The 19,487-nt window shown below is 41.8% G+C and overlaps 1 protein-coding gene across 1 annotated transcript in view; it reads right to left on the bottom strand.

The window, feature by feature from the left end:
• Positions 1-19,487, bottom strand: part of GALNT6 (polypeptide N-acetylgalactosaminyltransferase 6) — a 63,476-nt gene that overhangs the window by 24,979 nt on the left and 19,010 nt on the right. The window contains exons 2-4 of the mRNA XM_066584363.1: positions 15,208-15,794; positions 7,179-7,351; positions 1,345-1,494 (exon numbers count right to left, since the gene is read on the bottom strand). Coding sequence (XP_066440460.1) covers positions 1,345-1,494; positions 7,179-7,351; positions 15,208-15,692 — 808 coding nt within the window. The 5' untranslated portion in view covers positions 15,693-15,794. The remainder of the gene's footprint in view (positions 1-1,344; positions 1,495-7,178; positions 7,352-15,207; positions 15,795-19,487) is intronic.

The following is a 19,487-nucleotide window of genomic DNA, read 5'->3' as shown; positions in this document are numbered from 1 at the left end:
CAATACCTGAGTCTGCAAAGCAGACACAGTCGCCATAGGCACGATCGCCATAAGGCAGGCACGATCGCCGTAGGGCAGGCGCAACCGCCATAAGCCCTAAAAATATGCAGTCAGCCAGACAATGGTGTGGAGGAGCAACTTGTTCATTGCAGGCCAATATGCAGTCACCCACTCCACCCAGCCCAGATTGGGGAGGAGCGACTGCATATGAAGATAGCCTGCACATGTGAACGATACCAAAGATGCCAGCCACAGATGGGTGGTGCCCCACCATACAGGATATCAACCCTCACTGATATAATAGCGGGTTGCCCTGTAACTCCAAAGTGGGCCACACTGGCTGACATCTTGGGCTCCTCAGGGTTGATTGCAATATTTATGTACAGTTCTCTCTGACTGTGGTTTTTATTCCAGATACCAAAATGGAAAAACAACTGAAAAGATAACCTGGAGAATAAACAAACAAAAAAACTAAATAAAAAAAGTGTTTGTTTCACAACCAGAATGCTCAGATGTTAAGGGCCGGTCCTTTGTTAGATGTTAAAGTCTCACTGCTTTTATTTTATTGATACTGTCCTCAGTTCACCCATATGGACTTTTCTTAGATACGGTCCCCAATGCTGTGACTGTGAAGTGGCCAGTCTCCACTGTTCACTGTCAATGGGCAACGTCAGACTGTCAAATCAAGTCTAACATCACCTATTACTGGGGAGTGGTGGAGCCTACCCACTTGGCAGCACTGAATCCAAGAAGACCCCGTGCAGGTGTATGGAAGCGAGTATCAAGAAAAGTTAGGCACCGATAGAGGCAACGGGACGCTGCCATGCAGCCGGCCCTGCTGATCTAAAAACAAAAAAGAAAATACAGGTCCTCTTTAAGGTAGCACTCTCACAACTAGTAGACAGTTTACTGCATGCATTTTTTACTTTAAATTACATTTTCAACGCGATTTCAGTTTTCTGTTTACTTTGGTGGCAGTGGTCACATGGATTGCTTACCCACGTCATGGCTGCAGTAAGTAGGTTGCCGGACAGGGACATCATCAGTGACGTTCCGTAAACCTGCCTAGGGTATTCTACATTATAAACCCATGTGACAGGTTTACTAGTCGAGCAACGTCACTTGTCAGATGGCGCCAGGGTGAATAGATTTTATGTAGTTTTAGGCTCAAAACCATATAAAAGCAATAACTTAGAAAATACCTTTAAGTTATAAAATTACAAAAACATTAACACATAAGCCTAAACGGTGAGATAAAAGGCATGCAGGCAAAAAGTAGGTTTATAAAAAAGGAGATGGTGTTATAATCTGACATCAATGAGTAGCTGATGCAGTCTAACTTACAATGGGCATCCAGAAAGGTCAGCACCTCACCAGTGGCAACATTGGCACCCAGCAACCGGGCAGTAATTAAGCCTTTCCTTTCTTGCTGTCGCACAACTTTTACGTTCTGTAGAGACTTTACATAGGTATCCAATTCCTCTTTCAGATATTCTGTAGATGAAAAGAAACCAAAATAGGTCAAATACAGCATACGCAAACTGACTATTAAAATGATCACTTTAGGTCCAACGACACATTTACACGTTTCCCAAGAAAATTCTGCATCTTATAAACAAGAAGCTGTCATTTTATAACCATATGAAGGAGATTTCATTAAAATTTGTCTATGTTAGACCACAGCCTATCAAGCTTTCTACTGAAGCTTCACCAGGCAAACGAGGTCTTAGCCTCACCATTGGTTGCTGTTCATTCCTGAATTTGTAAAAATTACCTCTAATTTTAAATATTTTGAGTAGAACATTAAAATAAAAGGAGTCTGTTGCCTTCTCATAAACCTCCCGCCAGCTATACCTAACAGATACCCTGTTTCCCTGAAAATAAGACAGTGTCTTATATTAATTTAGGTTTCAAAAGTTTTTACTATTTTCCATATATATCTGCCTGGACACTATTTAAATTGACTTTTTGTATTACCTGTAACTAGGGCTTATTTTTGGAGTAGGGCTTATAGTTCAAGCATCCTCAAAAAGCCTGAAAAATCATACTTCATCTTCAAAAGTCTTTAAAAAAATCATGCTAGGGCTTATTTTCAGGGTAAGTCTTACTTTCAGGGAAACAGGGTAACTAGGGGTCACCTCACAGTTTGAGAAGGGGCGTGTAAGGGTGGTTTCACACTTGCGTTGGGGATTCAGCTTTCCTGCTCCATTCAAGAAGCCGTAAAGGGGAATCCTTTGGTCGAATGGCTCCATCTGTGGACAGAACCGAAAAGAGCTGGATGGACCCCATTGGGGTCCGGCAACTTTCTGCTCAGCTACCAGGCCTTTTGACAGAAGAAAAAGCTCTGTTTGCAGTGCTTTTTCTTCTGGCATCTTGAGCAGGATCTGTGATGGAACCGTCGGCCGGAGGTTCCTGCACAGATGTGAAACCGTCCCTAGGCAATTATCCAGTGAAGCTTAGCATTTTTGTTTTCTAATTAAAACAACTGTGTCTATCCAAAGAATGCACCTTATATATAGTGTCCCCATGTTATCGTTAGCTAAACAACCTCTACCCAAGAATAAAAGTGGTAAGTTTTAAAATTAATGCCCAATATTGTAACATTCCCAAAGCACAGCCCAATCATAAAAAGCCCGTTGGTTGCATATCTTCAGTGTTAATCTTCCTTTCAATGGAATTTACAAGTTGAAAGTACTAAATAAAATTGAAATCCATCTGGAAACAGACAAAATGCTTTCTGTTCATTACATTATACAGAGAAGCAAAATTGGAAAACGTAGTCTTTTGTCACTGTCTAATTCTCGAAATACAATACCTTTAATCATCTCGGGCACATTGGCTGCTAGATAAACTAGACTTGTCAGAGAGGCCCTGGCAGACCTGGTGGAGTCATTTACTTCAGTACAAAAACGTGAGATAACCATATCTTTCGCGGACTTCTAAAACATTAAAGTTCCGACCACAAAGTAATACTAAAGTAGCAGTAATAACGCAACTTCTAGGGTAAGGGTCCTTTTACATGTGTAGATAAATATGTAAGAGCAAGCGCCGATTGGCAATATAGCAAGTTTTAACGCTCCAAAGACATTTACATGTAACAATAATTGTAGTGAGTTTTCAAGCACTTGGGAAGGGGGGGGGGGTGAAGAGAACGCTTGCCTTTCCTTTCTTCGTCTTAGTCAATGACGGATACAAGGCTGTTTCCACTGCACTTGGCCATCTACATCAGAAGTAAAGGCACATATGTGCACCATTCATGTAGGGGAGCTCGCGAACAGTTGTACTTGTGGTCCTTGGGGGTCCCAGTGGTCAAAGGTATGAACATTCCCCCCAGAGGGGTAACTTAAAGTTTCTGGGCCTCAATGCAAAACCTAATCTGGCCCCCAATTATAATGCTTGATTCATAGTACTGGGCTCCCTATATGTTGAACAGAGGTCTTATTGGCTCCCTAAGGCTCCTGGGCGCGGGTGCAACCGCATCCTCTGCATCCACTATAGTTACACCCCTGATTTCCCCCCCCCCCCCCAACGCCAGTATTACTACAATTTTGGAGAATATTAGCAGCATAATGTGCCAAGGGGGTTTTTTAGTAGAACTTCAGCAATTAAAAGAACCTTTGGTATACAGTCCACCACAAGTGCAAAACTAAAATACTGTCTGTCTACAGAATAGTCTTTTCCATATATTCATGGTTTGCTTTTTACATATTAAACACTACATTCAGGCTTTCCACAGCACTTTATTACTTTTGTCTATAATGAAACTATGCAGAACATAACACAGCAATAAGTGAAAGAGGATCTAAATTGGGGCCACAAGTTGGAATTTCATGACGACATTGCTAAATAACAGAAAATATTACATGTTTTGAGGTCCAGAAGCTGGTACCCCCAAGGCTCTCAGAACAAGGGATCACATATCAGCAGTAATAACAGAACCACTGTGCCCCTTACTTCAAGGCATTAGTCAGAGATCCCTCATACTTTCTCCCAGAAGTATATTTGCTATAAAGCAAAAAGTATCTCGTAGGAGAGATAAAAAGCCCAGGTTTTCTATAGCCATTCTACCAATGACTAAAGGAAAGGCGGCATTGCCATTTACCTTTTTGTTTTTTCATTATAATGTTAACTAGCGAAACTATTTAGGCAAGAGTTACACAGCAACCTTGCCCACGATACAACACGTGGCCAAACCTCAGAGCATCACAAGCGAGTTCAATCATGTTGCGACTTGCAGGTTTCCAAGACCCGGCAACCGTCACAAAGGAGAAAAAATAAATAAAAAATATATATATTATATATATATATATATATATATATATATATATATATATATATACACACACATACATACATACACACATACATATACATACATACGCAATCATAGCGTAGCCTTAGGCCAGGCTGACACGATTGTATGGGGAAACACTGCGTATAAAACACAACGTTTCACTGGCGTATCACCACGATTGTGTATGACACCACGTGATCTGTGTATGACAGCGTATCTCATGAATTGACTTCCTGGCTGCTTCTTTTTATTTATTTTTTCTTACTTTCCTTGTTTTGTTTCCTAGCAATATGCATATGAATTGCTGCACAGATGCATCGTAATTGTGTATGTACAGCGTTTTCATATGTACCCATAGAGAACAATAGGGCTCTATTACACATAATATGTGGTAATATAAAACATACTGCATTCATTTTATCTGACAGACATACAGATCTGATACTGTTAGAGTTAAGTGAACATACTCTGCGGAGCTTGATGCTCGTTCGAGTATTACCGTCCTCGATGGTGCTCGTTACTCGAACGAGCATTAAGCTGTGTTCGACCGCTCCCCAGTTTTTGGCTCCTCCCCGCTGTGACGTGCCTGTTTTGGCCCCTCCCCACCTCAACGCAGCGCGCCATTGGCGAGAGAGCGAGTGAACTAACCAAGAAAAAAAAAAAAAAAAAAAAGCTCGGGACCCACATACAAAAATGCTCGAGTCTCCCATTGTAGTCAATGGGGTTCGTTACTCGGGTGGAGCTCTCGAATTTTACGAAAAGCTCGACTCGAATAACGCGGACTCGATATAGCAATCATCTCACCAACATCACAGACAGGATTACACTGAGAGGTAGCGCCTATATGTAGAGAACACAGCATCGGCCATTCACAATAGGTATAAGCTGTGATCACTTCCAGGTCACAGAACATGTCAAGAACAGTCTCCCTACAGGTTAGTGGGTTCCCTCGTTGGCACTTGTGTGAATGGCCCATGAAGCTGCTGTAAAAGTATCTCTCTAAATGTTCTTAATGCTGTTAAATGTAGCTCAAAAAAGATGGCCGCCCCCATAATCATGTACAAACAGAATAAAGAATTCTACAATCAGAAAATAAAAACAGATTAGAAAATGGAATACAATTCTCTATCTGGTTTTAATTAAAAAAAACAGAATGGTGAACTAGTCCCTTTAAAAACGTAAATATGGTTTGAGACAAATTGACATACTGTCAAGCATTATTACAACTAGGTTTTTAAAAAATTTCCACCTAAGGACTGATTGATGCCATCACCACTTATGAAGATTAAATAAGTAGTTACTGCTGATCTGGACTGGCTGGAAATGTATAGTACTTGCTTTTACACTAAAAGCAAAAACTTACCTTTCGTAATGTCCAGTTATAAACGAGGCAAAATCTCGAACCACATTCGAGATTAGCCCCTCACCGTGGCTAATAAGCCACGGTGAGGGGCAAAACATCTTCAGGTATTTTCACATGTATGAGTAGTTGTTTAATGGGCGTTAGCTAATCTATAAAAACTAGTTTGAAATATAGTTTTAGATAATTGAGTGTCAATAAATGGGGAGTCCCCAATTCAACACCCGTATCTATTGGCCAGAGGGGCTAAAAAAGTTTTCATATTACATGAATAATCCAGTGAGTTCAATGGGCACCTCATTTTGCCTGTGGTGGTGTTGCAGAACCTTCTGAGCACCGGAGGTCAGCACAGTGGGACACTATAATGAGCTCTTTTTATTGGAAACCCCTTCTAAAAAGGATTGCCTTATTAACCCTTTCCAATCCAATGTCGAGCCTGCCCCGACATCATCATTTCCCTCCATAGCTCCGATGTCGGGGCAGGCCCGACACTGCAGTGCAGGAGTGCATCTGCACCCAATCATCAGACACATCGGGTGCAGATACACTCCTGCACTGATCCTCATCAAGGACCCCCGAGGAGAAGGCAGAAAGGGTTTTTAACCCTTTTTGCCTTCTCCTTTACACATTACATAGCGCTCAATTAGCGCTATGTAATGCAGATCGATTCCGGCCGGCGATCATGTAACCGCCGGTGTTACCTGACCCCCAGCGGTCACATGAACGCCGAGTCAGGAGGCCGAAGGGAGAATGCGGACGTATTACTTCCACATTCTGCCCGGCGATCATGTGACCGCTGGGTGCCACCTGACCCCAGCGGTCACATGATCGCCGAGCCGGGAAGCAGAAGGGAGAAAGCGGAAGTATTACTTCCACATCCCCCCCACGGTGCAGTGAGCACCTGCACCCTCCTGAACTCTGTCAGATCAGGAGGGTGAAGGGAAAATGTATTTTTTCTCATCCATTCTCCCCAGCTCCAATTTATTTGGAGCTGGGGAGAATGAATGAGAAAAACAAATGGATTGGAATCGGTTAATAAAACTTTGCATGTGCCCTGCAGAAATTACAGTGAGAGATTAACATTTTACATGGTCAGGTGAAGTTTTAAGATTAACGATTACCTGCAATAATCGTAAATGTATTATTAGGCAGGATAGGCACACATTGTATCCCTTGAGGAAGTTAAGAACAGTTTACACCATTTTTTTATTAGCTACAAATCAGTCACTAACCTATACTTTAAGTAATAACACATGGAAGCTTGCCAGCAATAAGATGCAGTACACATACTTGATACTTCCACTTGTATACATCATTCAGATTGGCCAAATGATATGTACAATGCAAAGCGCAAAGATTCACATCGTTCAACCAGTTGGTATGGAGGCACTTGTGCAAAGAAAAAGCTAGTGCAGATAAAGTAGTGAGTAGCAAATAATGTGTGTGATGCCCAATTACATATGGCAGTTACAGTTTTAGGAGTCTCCATGGCACCAAATGACAGATCATAGCGACTTCACTTACCGTCTGTACTAGCATCATCTACTAGAATGACCTCTTTCAGAAGAATCGCAGGTGAACTGTGTAACACGCTGTATACTGTTCGGAGGAGGGTTGACCAGGCCTCATTATGGAATACTATGATTACACTGGTGGTTGGAAGTGGAGGACAGCGCTTGAATTTCTGTTCAATGCACCTAAAATACAAGTAAAAAATATATATATTTTTAAGACTTTATTTGGTCTAAAGTTATTAAAATCAGTTCTTAACCTTCTTGAAATTCTATCCTTGACCTAAGACAACTTCTCCCAACTTCTGAAACATTATAGGGGAAAACTCCCAATGAAGGGCTTGTACTGTCCTCTGTGGGGCGGCCACACTGCACTGACTTGTTCTTAGCCTTTCAACGCCAGGGTGAATGGTTCTTTTACAGGCCACATACCTCAATCCTAACTTCAAACAAGGGAAATGTTCCACATGAGAGCTCAGGTTTTCCTGCTGCCTTCAACAGGAACAATGATGCTCCTTTTATTCCGCTTGCTGACCAGCCATGGAGACAGCTGTTACAGTTTTGAGATTTTTTTTCCCAGTTTTCGAAAGGGAAATTGCTAAAGAGGGGGTGACTTCCCCACGTCAATTTAAATTGGTTAAGGCCTTTTATTCTCTCATTTGCTTTATTGAAAGGAATTCTTGCACCCGCAGGGATCTTACTTTTTGCCTCCATTGTCACAGACACACCTGCCAAGGCAAGGACAGACACCCGCTGTGGAATATGAGCTTTCCCAAATCTTTCAGCTTCTGGAGAAAAGCTCCCACAGATACAGCAATTGTTAAATGTAGCCTGATGACCCACTGTAGCATGTAAAAGTGCAGTTATAAGATCCAAATGAAAGCCGGGTGGCAAGTTTCCTGAGTGTGTTTACTAGAGATAGGAATGCATTGACTATGGACTGACATCACAACTTTATAGTCTCAGCACGACTGTCCCAGTGCTAGACAGGGAAAAGCTGAGAAGGGTACTGTACCTACTCCAAAAAGGAGCTACACATTGAAATCAAGCCAATTCCAATAAATGAGTTGACATAAAATTGAGAGGTTTCAACCCCACCTGAAAATGGCAAAGTTGATAAGTGGGGCTCTAAAGATTTAAACAAGGTTCAGAATTTAGAGAGAGAACATATAGTGCTAGAATTTTCCAAACTGGCCAGTAAAATAATTTGCCTGACCAAGATGTCACTGTATACACACATGTCCGTACAGTGCACTAATGCACATGCTTTGTAAGTTCCACTATTCAAGGGAACCTACCTCCTCTAAACGGGACCATAAACTCAGTTATGCTTTTCGTGGGAGGTAATGGAGAGCCAAGGGATATTTATTCTCAGATATAGATAGATCTGAGGTATGCTCAATTTTATACTAAATATGCACACTGAATTCTAATACATTTAAAACATACATTCCTGCAGAATTTCCGCCCGTGCACGCTGCCATGGGATTGCATTAGAAAATTCAATCCCATGCACACAGCCGCGATTTGTCCGCGTGAAAACACGCGCAGAAAACGAGATGCAAGTCGCCAGGAGCGGGTGAGCCGCAGGTCTCTGCAGGGGCACGGGTCCGCATCCATTCTCGCAGCGGAATCCGACGTGGCCGTCTGCAGGCGGCCTAACTACCATGAACAGGGGCAATTTGTTTTCTGTCTTTTTAGACTTTGCAGGCTATATCTTTTAAAATCATCATACCAATAAATTAAAAAGAAACTAAAAAGTTGTCTTACACTAACCTTTTTCTTTTAATGTTATCGCCTGTTAATTAGACAGAGTATCACAAGTAGCCATTTGATATCTGTCATCCGCACCAATACCAAGAATGAGGAGACTCCAGGTTTACATTCTTGGTTGGAATGCAATACCCTAGATATAAATGAATACTCAAATTCAAGTTTTCTATGATTCAATTTATTTCCATGGGCTACAGATTTCAGAACAGTAATAGAGCCCCATATTCTGGGTAACTGTGTGTGGGTTCCAGAGGTCAGGTCTGGGCCTATCATTTTCATGGCTGTTTTAATTTAGACATGATTAAAAGGGGCTTTCCAGACTTTTATTATTGAGTACGTCCTATCTTCAAGATAAGTCTTCAGTAGCTGATCAGTGAAGTTCCGCTGCTCTACATCTCCACCGATCAAAATGGATTGCCAGACTGTCAGTGCGTACAGCACTAGAAGCAGATAGCGCTCCCATTGAATGCAAGGGACATTAGGTCATCAATAATAGAAGTCTATAGAACCCCTTTAAGATAAAAGTTTTATGGAACTACCACACTTAGAGAGAAATGCATGCATAGGAAAGCACCCATAGTTAGTCACATTCAATAAAAGTGGATGGAGATACATTCACACGGAAGTCTCATAAACATAACTTCTGTTCCCTAAATTTTCTGCTTACTGGAAAACAAAGTTTCCCTACTCAAATGTTTTAATAGTTAGTCCTGTGGTCATTTTCTGAAACGGTCTGCTACAAAGTTTACAAAAATCTACATGTAATATAAGAACTTTTAGGTTGAAACATACAATTGTGCCTTTCAGAAAGCTGAAAAGTAAATTATTTTGTACCCAGCCTCTATTGCTGTACATTAAAACACAATTTTACTCAAACACCTTCTAGGTATTTCTTACACAGCCGACCCACATCATAGGTCTCTCACTAGCTAAGCCAGAAGCTTACTGTACACTGATGAGGGGCAAAAACTTAGAAACAGCTGTCTGTGTATGGATTCTGGCTTGTCAGTCATTGTTATAAGGCTTGTATCAAGAGTCTTACATTGACTTGCAGGAATGCTACCTTCCAATAGTTAGCGCTGCAGAGGTATTGTTCCATCTTACTTATTAACACAATTTTAGTGATGACTAATAGTCTGCTTGGTGTGGATGCTCAAAACTTCCCCTTATAGCTAAATGCTTCAATCAATAGGATCTTTGTGTGGAAACATCTGTTAACTCAAATGGACCCGAAATAAAGCATCCAGGGAAGTACAATCTAAAAATTTGAGGGTGGCTTGCTTTAGCGGAGGCAGTGGCAGCAGTAGAATCTGGGTCAAAAAACAACTCTTGGAACCAGTTTTACAAATGGGACACGGGGAGTAACCGTGCCACCTTTATGTTCCATGTGTGCCATAAATGTTCTATGTATAGAAGATAAAAAGAGATTAATAGTACATGCCATTTGCTTTCTGTATGGTCCAACCTGCGATGGACCATGGAAGAAGCTCGAGAATACCAAAAGAGCTTCATTGACTACATCAAGGCCTTTGACTGTGTCAACCATGACAAGCTATGGCAAGCCCTACAAGACCTGGGCGTATCAGCACATCTAGTCAAGCTGATAAAATCACTTTATACCAATCAGCAAGCCACTGTTAGAACACAGTATGGGTATACAGATTGGTTTGGGATCGACAAAGGTGTCCGACAGGGCTGCATCCTCTCACACTTCTTGTTTAACCTATATGCAGAAGTGATCATGTGTTAAAGTGGACCAAGACAAAGTGGAAATCAGGGTGAAAATAGGTGGAAGAGACATCAACAATCTCCGTTATGCGGATGACATAACTCTACTTGCAGAAACAAAAGCAGGTCTGAAGTAGCTAACATGCAAGATTAAAACTGAAAGTGAAAATATGGGCTTCTACCTGAATTTAAAGAAGACTAAAATTATGACAACTGCAAAATATGGCCAAATTCAAATAAAAATTGACAATGAGGTCATAGAGTGCGTGCGAGACTTCATCTACCTTGGCTCAAAAATTGGTCAAGCTGGAGAATCTAGGCCAGAGATAAAACGTAGGATAGCATTGGGGCGTAGAGCAATGCTAAACACAGACAAAATCTGGAAAAGTAGGGATATTGGCATAGCAACTAAACGAAGGATGGTGCAAACCAACATTTTCCTAATAGCCATGTGTGGATGTGAAAGCTGGACTGCGAAAAAAGCTGATAGGAGTATGCCCTGGACGGCGAGAGTAACAATCAGAGAAGTCCTGAATCGTATAAGACCCGATATATCACTAGGGGGCAAGATGACCGGACTCAGACTCACGGATTTTGGCCATGTAATGCGAGCAGAGTCGCTAGAAAAATCTATAATGCTTGGACAGATCAGCGGCAAAAGACTTGTCCGCCAAAGGACACGATGGACGATACTGTCAAAGCTGATACTGCCATGGATATCACACAACTGAAAGAAGCAGCGCAAAATGAAGAACATGGAGGGAGCTCGCCTGTAGGGTCACGAACGACTTAACGGCTGACAACAACAACTTTTACACAGGACAAGCCCAACAGCCATCCCAATGATTAGAATTCTAGCTCCTATGCTGTCACAGAGGCACAATAGTTATTCAGGGAATAGAGGCAAAGCACGTTGGAGATCTCTTCCAGCCGTCTGCCTCTATTCAGAGTAAACAGCTAGTTGTTCATAGATGAACAACTGTCTGTTTACAGGGGCTGATAGTCACTTTGTTTTTAGGGAAGCTGGAAAATCAAACACCTCTGACAAGGGAGCAATTCTCACTCACTTGCCCTACTGGGTGCCATGCTTACGTGGAACGACAGTTGCCTATAAATCGCTCTTTTGAACAACCAATTGCGCAACTATGGTCTCGTGTAACAGTACCCCAAGTTGGGCATATGTGAGGTAATAGGAAGGGTTATAATGAACTGCTTTTCTCTGTTCTTTATTCACGGCCAAACGACTGGACTGGACCATCAAATCAGAAGCTTGGTTTCAGACTCTAGGACCTACCATTCCCGACAGCCATGAAAAATAAAAATGGAATACTAAAAAGGTAAATATTAACCCCTTAGTGACCAAGCCAAATTTGGGAAATCTGACGTGTCACTGACATAGATAACCTTAACAGAGTTATTCTAACAGTTTTTTCGCCACATATTGTACTTCATTTAGATAGTAAAAATAGACTGTTAGAATTTGTGTATACTTATTAAAAGTGCCAAAATTGGAAGCATTTATAAGATATATATTTGCATGTGCTTACTTTATTCTGGACGCATATTGGAAACTGTAGTTTTTTTTACCATTTAGGAGACGTACAAATTTAACATTAATTAACATTTTGAGGAACATTTTATTTTCCTACACCAAGTCAAGATTGCAAAGGCTCATTGGCGTCAGAATGATAGATACCCCCACAATTGACCCCATTTTAAAAACTACACCCCTTAATGTATTCACTGAGGGGGGGTCAGGAGTATTTTGACCCCACCGTTTCTTTTCAGGAGTTAATGCAATTTAGAAGAGAAAAAAAAGTAAATTTCCTATTTTTGCAAATATGCCATTTTAAAAAGGCATTTTTTTTCCAATAGTGCACACGAAAATGAGGATTTTCACCGCAAAATGGATACCCGTTTGTCCTGTGTTCAGAAACATACCAATTGTGGCCCTAATATTATGTCTGTATGCACAACAGGGCCCAAACTGAAAGGAGCAGCTGGTGGCTTTCAGACCAGACATTTTGCTTGAAGGTGTTTTAGGCTCCATTGCCCACTTGTAGAGCCCTTGAGTGGCCAAAATGATGGAGAACCCTCATAAAATGACCCCATTTTGAAAACTAGACCCCTTAAAAAATTCATCTAGGCGTGTACTACGGATTTTGACCCCAAAGTTTTTGAATGAATCTAAGCAAAGCAGAAAGAAAAAAAATTACAATTTTCATTTTTTTGGCTATTGTGTCAATTTAAAAACTGGGTTTTTTTTGTACAGCACATGTATAAATGAAGACTTGCACCCCAAAATAGATACCCGTTTGTCCCGTGTTCAGAAACATACCCACTGTAAGCCAATCTGCTTAGTTGACACATGGCTAGGTCTATAATGGAGAGAACACCCATTGGATTTCAGGGCACAACTGAATAAACTCCAGGCCCAATTGCTCACTTGTGCAGAAAAAAAAAATAGACTCCCTAAAAATGTTTACCCCCCCCCCCCCCTCCCTTTTAGGCATTCCCTAATCGGTACAGGGAATCTGCTTGCGGAGGCCCGCAGTGGATCCCAGCTGTGAGCCCGGCCGTGGCCCTGCGTACGGCCGCGTAATGTACTGCGCATAACTGCCTACTCACACAGGTGGTCATGCGCAGTAATCCTTTTTTTGTTTGCATTCTCGTGCCATCATTTAGCGATGACGCAGGTACCCGCAGCCCGTACACAATGCAGTTGCGTATGGGCTGCGGATGTATCTGCGATCATGGAGTGCAATGGGCTTTATGTTGCGGATATCAGCGGTAAAATAGTAATTCTGACCCACTAATGTGAGCTGAATTGTGCAATCCAATGCATTTGATTGATCCATGTATTACCGCAAATCAAATGCATGCAGAATCCACAATTTCTATCTGGTCGTGTGAGACCGGCCTAAGGTAGATTGCTACCTTTTCATCACGTGACCAGGGACCACTCAATGAGGCCACCGCTCACTGCTCCAGACTCTCGGTGACCATTAGTAGCCGGGGCAAGGAGATTTTAAATTTCCCAGGTCCTCCCTGGCTGCTGCGTACATGTCCGGCACTTTGCCAGCAAGCATATGCGCAGAAGCCGGGGACGGTCTGTGGAGGAGGATCACGTCGGGGTTCAAATACGGAGGTTTTATCTACTCTTACATTGATAAGGCAAGATGAAACTTCAACTTTTTTTTTTAACTTATACATGATCGCCATTATCCATTGGATAACTGCAATCATGTGACCAGGAACCACATATCGCAGCCCCTAGTGACATCTCCAGGCTCTCGGGTAGCCGAGAGATTTAAATTTTCTTGGGTAATCCTTGACTTTAGTGCATGCGTCTTCCATTTTGCTGATGGGCACATGCACCGAAGCTGGGAAAGGTCCGCGGATAAAGATCCCATTGGGGGACAAATATGGGGATTTTGGGTATTTAATTTCATCTTCCCTCACGGATATGTCACGTTTTTCATCCCTGGGGATTAAAGCCTAGTAAATTAGGATGTAAAAACACTATGGGGTGGTCACTAAGGAGTTAAAGGAGTTGACCAGTTAGCGGACAACCCCTATTTCAATAAGATTCCCATATTAAGATAATACTCACCCCTCCATGGCCACTAGGATCCAGCACAGAAGCCCTGTTGTGCTCCCAGTGATTGTTGTTTCACAGAAAAATCAGGTGACCACAGCAGCCAATTAGAGGCTGCAGAGTTACATTCCTGAACTCCTGGCATCAAGACACTGGAGAACGAGTGATGATGCTGCAGCGGTCCCCCGATTTCCTGTGACATCATCTGTCACAGCAATTACTAAGACCACAGCAGGGCTGCAGTGCTGAATCCCGGTTGCCACGGAGGGGCAAGTATAGTTCACTTTATTACTTCAATACAGTGGGTCCTATTGAGGCAGGGGGTTGTCTAGTAACCGGACAATCTCTTCAAATTAAAATCTCTTGGGATTGGCGAGACCTCAATTTTCTGCCCATAACAACCAAGCCATTTTTCTTTACTCACCATGAACAGACTGTACTTTATTATATTATGTTGGATTCATATAAATGAAGTTTTTAAACACATAATTAGTCGAAGTAGACCTGTGTGAAGCCAGGTAATTCTGCTCGTATTTTATAAAAGGCACAAACTGTAGACTTAGAGTACTAGAGTTGTCCATGTTTCCTCTAGACATCAGGGAGGGATAAGAAGGAGATTCAGCACTCGCGGGATCAGGGGTAGACAATTCAATCGGATTGTCTACCCCGGATCCAACAAGCACTGAATCTCCTTTTTATCCTTCCCTGATGTCTGGCTATGTGAAGACTCCTGGCTGCTGAAGTCTTAATTGATTAGAGCAGGCTCTCCGGTGATACACTGGATCATGGATCGGGAAGATTGTTAAATGCTACCCTGGATGCTAGGTGCTAGTGGGTCCTTATTGAAGTTTTAAACAATGGAGCGCTGTTTCAACCTGTTTTTTACCCATGTTTCCTCTAGTAATACTCCTTTAGTTTTATATTGACAGCATATATTACTTACTCTGGAGGCCGACTGTCCGGTCCCAAAGATCTGTGAAGAGAGATTTTGTCACTTGCATACGCATTGAAGCAATGTTTCGTGAAGCCATCATCTTTCTGTTTGGTCTCTTCTATTGACCACTTCTCCTTTTTAAAAGCTTTCCCATCAGCACCAGGACTGTTAGGATCTTGTGGTGGCCTTTCCATAAATGCCTTGAGCTCTGCTGGAGTGTAATAGCCGGGAAGACATGACTTGACTTTCTGTTCTGGTTCTTCTTGTTGCACCGGAGCATTAATCTGAAGTTTTGGCATAGAGTCCCTTATATTATTCACTGCGCCCATCATCATATCAAGCATCTGGTCTTTTCTTTCAACAATGTTCTTTAACCAGGGATCATCTTTGCTGCCATTGCCAACGTCTTTGTGCATAATGAATACAAATATCACAAACACAACGCCCACCATAGCAAGTTTCAGGGGCCCAGTGTGTCTCCGCAATAACCTCATTTTGGAGGATTTCTATAATCCTTTCAATTCAAATGAAAATTTGTAGATGAAGTAGCAGAATTCTTGTGTTATTCCATTAGTGAAGAGCATTCAGACAGGAGCCTAGAGAAACAAAATAGCTTAAGGTTACAATTTAATTAACCATACGAAGTTAGAAATAATTGGCTTTGTCCATTCCATTGGATGGTATAGACATCTATTTGAGGACCAGTATTATAGTTACTAAAGGTAATATACAGGTCGCCCCCTATACTATTGAGCAAAATTTCCTAGCCAGGGATCCTTGAAACCTGGTCCAGACATACCCAGATTATAGTAGCAGAATGACATTGAACTTTAAGGCTGAGGATACTCAATTTGGTTGCACAATTTGACGTCATTACTTTGGTAAAATGTTGACATGACTTGGGTGCCCCTTTTTTTTTTTTAATGGTATGGTATTGCTAAGTCACGTGTCAGATATATCTTCCATTAAAATGCTGTCACACGACTGCAACTTTATGTTTCCAATTATGCAAATTGTACAGATCAATGCATTCTTATGGAAACTTCAATCATACAATTATACTAGTGCATGACCAAAATGACTATGTAGCTTATAGAATAGACAAAAATCATTTCAGCCCAGTCGAAGATGCTTGAGAAAGCAGTCAACAAATCTCAGCCAGAATACATCAGGGGTAAAGAGAAAGAAAAATGCCTACCCTCACCCAATTCTTGAATCAGACATGATGAAGAATTCCCCAGAAAAGAGACAAATTTTCAGAGGTTCTCTGATGGAATCCAAAGAACTACATTTGGAAATCATTGCTGTAGCGTTAGGTGAAGAACCCATCTGTTAAAACCATTTCTTGTCAGAAAGATACGGTCATAGGGCTTATTCACGCAAGCATATATCGGCCAGCGTTTTCACGACCGGCCGATATACGCTACCATCTGATGCACGGGCTTGGTGTTTATGCCATCAGGCGGGGGAAGGGGGCCGAAGGCAGCTTAGCTCTGCTAAGCTCTGCTAAGCTGCCTCTCCCTTTCCTCCTCGACTCTCTGCAAGGGGAGAAGGCGGGACAGGGTGGGAGCTAGTGTGCCGAGCTCCCGTCCCATGCCATTGTTAGCAATGGGAGGGGGTGGAGAGGGGAAGAGACGCGTCCCTTCTCAAGCCACTGTCATTGTCTCCCATAGGAGTCTATGGCAGTAGCCGTAGTGTGGCCAGAAAGATAGTTCCAGGACTATCTTTCCTGCCTGGCGTAAAAGCGCCCGGCCAAGCGCTTTTACACTACAGGAATACACTGTGTGATCTGATGCATTGGAATCAGATGGTAGCGTATATCAGCCGGTCGTGAAAACGGCGGTCGATATACGCTCGTGTGAATAATCCCATAATTAGCTCCTGAAATTCTATCCAAAGAGCTCCATAATGAAGTTACTTCAGATGTGGATCTCTTCAGGACCTTTGTAATAAAATCAGGTCTGCATGGAGCGTTATCGGAGCAGCTCGAATATGTAATCCCATGAAAAATGTAAATGAAAAGCATAAGCAAATATTACATTAGTTGCTATAAAACCGTATGCATTTGTATTAGTACAGCATTAACTGGATGAAAACAGGTGTATTTATATTTTTACATGTAAGAAAGGTTCCTAAAATATCACATTAAAGGTTTTGCTCTATATGTGAAATGATCACTTTTAAACCAGTAATGAACTATTAAAATAGGCAATCTGAAGAGAGCTGAAAGCACAAAACAATAAGAGACATTCAGAGCAAGATTCTAGCAGGTGGAAGTTACCGAACAAAGGCTGAGTGAGTAGCTGGAGTTTCCTCAATACCCATGTAAAGCAGACAGAGAACTTCATAAAATATCCGGTTTAACCACTTCCCAACCAAACTAGTCATACAGATGCATTGTACCAAACACTGATGTAGAATTAGAAATCAAAAAGTTGCAATTGCTGAGATAATGTTACAATATCACTTTATGCAACATTGTATTATGATTTGTGCCCTACATGTGTTCTGGATTTTCTTCATTCTTTTCATCTTTCCCTTTAGACATTACTATACCAAAATATTAAAAATATTTTAATTAAAAAAATATATTTTTAAAAAGGGTAAAATGCTCTTGCTTGTATGTTGTTGAGGTGTTATAAAACGTCAATACTACTATGCATAACGCCTCTTTCACGCGGTCTACAAAATCTCATTACAAAACGCATGTATGTGAAGTCCATGGCTTCCAATGGGTTCTTTCACATGAAAGATGTTTTGTAGCCTGAAAGAACCCATTGAAAACCATGAGCTTCACATACATGCGTTTTGTAACGATGATTTTGTAGACCGTGTGAAAGAGGCCTAAATCACATACACAACACTTTTCACCAACAGAAGCATAAACTCCAACAACAAAGCCAGCCATTGTTCTGGGCAGTTCCAATTCACATTAGTGGGTCATCACTCAATAGTTTGGGGTGGTGTTTAAACCATATGGCCCTAGCCAATACCCTACAGTGTAACACAAGCAGGGGCAGATTGGGAACTTACAATGGCCCTGTAAAAAAAAATAAATCTAAAAATGTGGCCTCATGTTGTAGGTGGATCCAATTACTAGCAGAGGAGGCCAACACAAGCATTATCTGATGCTGATCTGTGCTTTTAGAGGTCAACAATTTGCTGCTTTTTTTCCCCTGGGCCTAGATAAGCTGAGTGCAGTGCACAATTGCACCGGCCCAGTTCTTGCTAAAAAGGAAGTAGAGGAGGTTGTTTAACTTAGAAGAGACGCTTCAGCCTTCTATACTCAAAGGACCCCCAACCGCAGCCAGCCTGCAGTTGCTTCCTAGGCCCCCTGAGTCAAGGGAGTCTGTTGCAAGTGTTCAGTCTTGCATCAAACTTAATTCAGCTGTAGCGAACCCACTGAAGTCCAGTGGATCCAGGCATCTGCCCAGGTATTGACCCCAGTTCTGCGTGACCAGACTGGCCAATGATCTGACTGTCCTACCTGGATTTCTTCCTGTAGAGCCTATGGCCAATCCACCTCTGGACACAAGTGCAGCTCAGAATAAAGTGTTAAAAGGCCAAAACTGGTGACCAGGAGTCATCAGCATTTTAATAAGTTAAAAACAGAATAAATCTGTTGGTCAAAACCTGTTGACTATACATATACACACACACATACATATACACACTACAGAATAGAGGAGTTAGTCAATGCTCAAATGTCCTGGTGATTTTCAAATTCGGAATCCGTCTCTCACAGTCAATCTGCATAATTAAAATTATTTTTATATAATATAGATATATATATATTTTTTTTCTTTAAATCTATTTTTCCCAGTTTTATAGTTCTTGTGTTTTTGAGAACAACCAATTTGCCATGCAAATGAAACTCAGGTTAGCACCCGTTACGATTTACAATTCACAGCTAAGGGGGGAAAAAAAAAAAAGAAAGACGTCATTTTCTTTTTGGCAGGTAACCTTTTGGTTTTCAACCTGACTGGAGGCCCCGCTGTTTATCCTAATGTTACTCCAGCACTAACTGCTTGCGAGTTACCAGTCCCAAGACAATCTTATCAGGAACAACGTTGCCCTTGCAAGATAAAAAGGTCAGCTCGCCTACAGCAAGTGGTGTGTTTGGCTGATCCCCATCCAGTGCGGCATCTTGCCGTTTTAAAAGGAGTGACCTACAGGTTTAGGAAAACAAAGGCGAGATTCTCTAACTCCAATAGATGGGGCCAAGCATTTCCCTTTTCACAGAGAGCATGCCAGGAAAGCTAGAATCAAGCAATGGTGTCCAATTCCAC

This window comes from Eleutherodactylus coqui, chromosome 1, assembly GCF_035609145.1.
Source record: "Eleutherodactylus coqui strain aEleCoq1 chromosome 1, aEleCoq1.hap1, whole genome shotgun sequence".
NCBI lineage: Eukaryota > Metazoa > Chordata > Amphibia > Anura > Eleutherodactylidae > Eleutherodactylus > Eleutherodactylus coqui.
Note: the sequence above shows the minus strand (reverse complement) of the source record. Positions and strands in the feature narration are given on the sequence as shown.